This window comes from Lissotriton vulgaris, chromosome 5, assembly GCF_964263255.1.
Source record: "Lissotriton vulgaris chromosome 5, aLisVul1.2, whole genome shotgun sequence".
NCBI lineage: Eukaryota > Metazoa > Chordata > Amphibia > Caudata > Salamandridae > Lissotriton > Lissotriton vulgaris.
The window spans coordinates 1625528955-1625534060 of record NC_141693.1 but is presented as its reverse complement, the minus strand read 5'-3'; the positions used below and the strand labels follow the sequence as shown (position 1 = coordinate 1625534060).

At 44.3% G+C, this 5106-nt stretch overlaps 1 protein-coding gene across 1 annotated transcript; it reads right to left on the bottom strand.

Moving 5' to 3' along the window:
• Positions 1–298: 298 nt before the first annotated feature.
• On the bottom strand, positions 299–1312 carry LOC147716859 (olfactory receptor 6M1-like). Its single transcript, XM_086919812.1, has one exon. It carries the CDS (start codon positions 1310–1312, stop codon positions 299–301), a length of 1014 nt encoding a protein of 337 aa, XP_086775938.1.
• Positions 1313–5106: the final 3794 nt, after the last annotated feature.

The following is a 5106-nucleotide window of genomic DNA, read 5'->3' as shown; positions in this document are numbered from 1 at the left end:
AAAAGGCTAAGAAAGGAGTTTCTGAATGCACAGAAGTGTGTAGGTTTGTGGGTGTTCCTAACCTTTCACGATGTTCGTGTGCTCGAATGCCTGTTCAGCGCCCACTGAAGGAGATTTGTTCACATGAACATCTTTATAAGAGTACATCCTTTAGCAAGTGTAACAATTAAATTCTTTGATTGCAAAACTTGCTTTCACTTGTCAAATAAGATATTGACATATGAATCAAACACACACCTACAAACATCTTCGCAAATCAGCCCATAAAGATACTTGCTTCACAAAACCCGCAGCCTCATTAAGACACATATTTACCACGCTTTTCATTTTCTTGATGCTTTTCTGAAGTGCCCTTTGAATTCCAAGTTAGACATTTGAATTTCTCAGAAACCCCCTGGCTCTTGAGTAGTGTGTCTCGGAGGGACTCTTTGACCTTCTCGTTTCTGAGGCAGTAGATGAAGGGGTTGAGGAAGGGAGTGACCACGGCAGTCATCAGCGCCACCACCTTCTTCATGTCCAGAGAGGACTGGGTGGGCCTCACATACATGAACAGGGTGCTGCCATAGAAGATGGACACCACCGTGATGTGGGAGGTGCAGGTGGAGAAGGCCTTCTGCCGCCCGTGGGCCGAGGGGATCCTCAGGATGGTGGATATGATGTAGACATAAGAAACAATAGTCAAGAACAGAGAACTGAAGACAACAGTGGAGGCGATAATGAAGTCCATGAGTTCAAGCTTCCTGGTGTCGGTGCAGGCCAGCTTGAAGAGCGTCACGTTGTCGCAGAAGAAATGGTTCAAGACATTGGGACCGCAGTAGGGCAAACTGGACACTACCAGTGCAGGTCCGATGAACGTCAGAAACGAGAGCGTCCAGGAGCCCACGGCCAGCTGCAAGCATACCCTGTTTCTCATGATAATGCTGTAACGCAGCGGGTTGCAAATGGCCACATAGCGGTCCAATGACATTACCCCGAGCAGGAAGACCTCTGCCACGCCGAGAGAAAAGTAGAAATAGGACTGAGAAACGCAGCCCGCAAAGGAAACAGATTTCCTCCCTACCAGCAGGTTTCCGAGCATCCGGGGCACAATGACTGACGTCAGCATGATCTCTAAAAGTGAGAGGTTGGCCAGGAAGAAGTACATGGGGGTGTGCAGGCGGTAGTCAGTGCACACAAGATAGATAATGACAACATTTCCACTCACAGTTATAAGGTAGATGGCGAGAAAAAGCAGAGAAAGCAGCAGCTGCCATTCACTGGCCAAAGAAAATCCCACGAGGATGAATTCTGTCACAAAGGAGCCATTTGCCATTCTGGTAACCGGGGTAATATTTACCTGCTTAGAAAAAAAAGAAAAAAAAACTTTCTTAACATTTAAAACGCCAAATATGCTGGAATAGAACACAGCTTTAATATAATTGCTAGTTGACTAACAATCAGTTATAGTGTAGTTATAGTTTTCTCGTTTTTGTTACAACACCTTAATGTATATTTTTAAATAAGTATGAAATTCTCTTACAAACCACAAGAAACATACAATTATGTATTAAAACATAAAAACACGGAAAATCACCAGTTATGATTAGCTCTGTAATTAAGAACTCTCACACAAACTATGCAAACCATCACTCGCTCACAAAATGCAATGTTTATGATTACATCGCAAATGGCATACATAATCTCACTGGTTATTTGACATATGATCTTGGTTTTTAGATTAATCATGAGATAACCATGTACAGTATGATTAATTTATCTGGGTATGTTTTGTTATAAAACATTGGGTTATCAGTTGAGAGGGGAAAGAGCCCCATTCAAGAAATAAATAACCACATCGTCGGGGAGAACCACAAAAGTCACTATTTAAACCTGTGCTTATCCCCTGGGAACTTGGCACATAGCAAGGAGGCTTAACTTAGAGGCAATGTGTGAAGTATTTATGCACACACAAACTGATAAGAAGTGAAAAAACAACACTACAGTAATCACAAACCAATTTAGAAAAATAGAGTAAATAAAAAAACTGACAGCAAAACAACAAAAATCCAATTACCAAACTCAGAGTTAAGATTTTTAAAAGTTATAGGTAAAAAATAGCATCAAGAGGCACATGTTCCACTCGCAGTTATTCAGTTACGCTGGACCAGGTCAAAGTCACAAGTTCAGGCCAAATATGATGGAGCAAAGGTCGGATAGAGGGACTAGGTTCTTCAAGCAGGAGAATATCCTTCTTGAAGTCTAAGTCAATGCAAGGAGCTTCAGCTGGAGCTTCACATTGGTAGGGACCATGAAGTAATATTTGTCTGGATTAGGAGAAAGTCATCTCCGGAGCTTCGTGTTGGAGGGAGATGCAGGCAGGGGCTGTTTGGCTTGAAGAGCAGATCCCTATCGAAACTTTGCGCTGGCGGAAGACTTGGCGATCATTGCTGATGTGATGATCCCACTCGTGGTCTCGACGAGCCATACACTTCAGGATTTTCACCTGGGGGTTAATTGTGAAGAAGGACAAGTACACTCTGATGCCAGCCAAGAGCACCGGACCTTGGGAGCACATCTTGGGGATCTGGCCTCACTCCAACAGAGGCCAGCAACAATGCTCCTGCAGGTGCAGTTGTTGCAGGTTAGCTGAACATTTTCTAGGAATGCTGCTGGTAACTTGTGGTGTCCCTGTAGCTCAGACACAAGGTAAGCCAAATGACTGCTGGAGTCACTTTTGGGGATCCTAGCTTCAGGGCAAGCAATTCCAGTCTTCCTTCTTCAAATAGCAGGGCAGTCCTTCTTCTGAATTTTCCACTGGTCCAGGAGTATTCTGATGTGAGGTTCTGACAGTGCTGTTGTTATACCCGGTGCCAGCCCTTGAGTGGACGATGCCCCTTTGGTCTAACGTGTACCCTTTCCTGGGTCTGGCTACAAACTGCCTAGGGCAGTGGTTCATAACGTCGAGCCCATGGACCCCCCGGGGGTTTGTGAGACTTGATCAGAGAGTCCACAACTTTGTAAAAAACTTAAATAATATTAGCAGATGAATGACTACATATTCACTTTAAAAGATAAAGTAAATTTAAAAATGGGAAAACATTCTGTAAATGTGGAGGAATTTGAAATTGGAAGCTAAAATTAAGTTATTATACTAAACTTGATTCATAGGAGCACATCAAGTACAGCAAACATTAGAATGGCAATGAAAGCACGAATATGCATCAACAAAAGGAGAACATACAGTAGAACCAACAAAACCTATTACAATATTCTGAGCGTAATGTATCAATTTGTCTTTTAGAAAGAAATCTAAATGTTGAAGCACTCCAATCCAACCTTCCCATTAAAATTAGAATTTCAATTGTTGTATATCTTTTGTCTGTATAGTAAACAAAATAATTATAATGTATTTATTTGTTTAATGTATATTTGTTTCTGTAGTTTTGTGCATTGTTTTGAGTTTCAAATTATAGAAATTGCTTATGCGGGAGTGTCCCTAGTGTCCAGCAGTTAGGAACCACTGGTCTATGGTTCCGACAGGCCTGGGTGTGAGCTGCATTTGTAAATGGCAGGGTATGAAGTCATAGAAGTCAGGAAGGGTGTGAGCACAGCCTTTGGGCTACTCTTGATGCTTAAAAAGGGCTTAATACACCCTAGGCCCTTCTACTCAGAAGTGGAATACTGTGCCTCACACCCAATGTCCTTTTGTTCCCATGTGTGGAAGGAATACAAAACACGCACCAAACACAAGAAGATGATGTGCGGAGTGCTGAAACTTTTCAAACGCTCACCGCCAGTCACAGATGTGGGTTGAATCATCATTGTTCTTTAGCTTACTTTGCCACTCCAGTTCTGACTCAGCTATACGCAAATCACTCTTGATCCTCTGCCTCATGTGAACAGTCCAGCCTGAACCTCCAAGCCAAGTCTTCCCTGGACGGGCAACAAGCATCCTGGGACCGGTTTCGGGGTAACACCCCTAAGCAGCCAAACTAGCTTGAATCCAGTAGCAAAGTCATCAAGGTACAAACGTCTGGGCATACCCTGCCAAACTAGGGCAAACAAAGCAAACACAAAGAGATGATGGACAGAGTCCTGAGACTTTTAAAACACTCGCCCCCAGTAACAGATCTGGGTTGAATCCATCATTGTTCTTTAGCTCACTCTGCCACCCCAGTTGAGACCCAGATACGTGCAAATCAGTCTTGACCCTGTGCCTCATGGGAAGAGTCCAGCCCCAACTGCCAAGCCAGGTCTTCCCTGGATGGGAAACTAGCATCCTGGGACAGGTTTTGGGGTAACAACCCTCATCAGCCAGGGTAGCTTGAATCCAGTGGCAAAGTGAGCAAGGGACCCACATCTGGGAATACCCTGCCAACTCAGGGCGAACAAAGCAAACACAAGGAGATGATGGACGGAGCTCCAAAGGTTTTCAAACACTCACACCCAGTCACAGATATGGGTTGAATCATCATCTTTCTTTAGCTCACTTCGCCACCCTTGTTGAGACCCAGCTACATGCAAATTAGTCTTGAAACTGTGCCTCTTGGGAACAGTCCAGCCTGAACTGCCAAGCCAGGTCTTCCCTAGACCGGAAACAAGCATCCTGGGACCGGTTTCGGGGTAACACCCCTCCTCAGCCAGGATAACTTTAATCCAGTGGCTAAAGGAGCAAGGAACCAACACCTGGGCATACTCTGCTAATCAAGGGCAAACAAATCAAACACAAGGAGATGATGGACGGAGCGATGAAACCTTTCAACCTCTCACCCACAGTCACAACTCACCACAGAAAAGCCATCTACAGTCATGTTCCCATGGACACTGGCAGAAATGCACATTTTGTTTAGGCAGAAATATGCCAACCTTCCAAGAGTTGGATTTACTTAACTTAAAATCAGTCATTACCATTATGAGTTTTTCACAGCAAGGACATTTAAAACTTAAATATATTTTCTACTTTTTATCCGCATCCGTGCGGCACGAATTCCTCGCCCATGCTGACTCCGCCTTGCGCGGGCGGAGTCATCACGGAACGGTTCCGTCATCAGCACAGCTCAACCGACGCTGATGACGGAACCGTTCCGTCATCAGCATCGAAGGGGTTAAATACCATGCATGCTGCCC

Excerpts from the sequence above, each read along its gene's own strand:
- LOC147716859 (XM_086919812.1), bottom strand. The coding sequence starts at position 1,312 with ATGGCAAATGGCTCCTTTGTGACAGAATTCATCCTCGTGGGATTTTCT.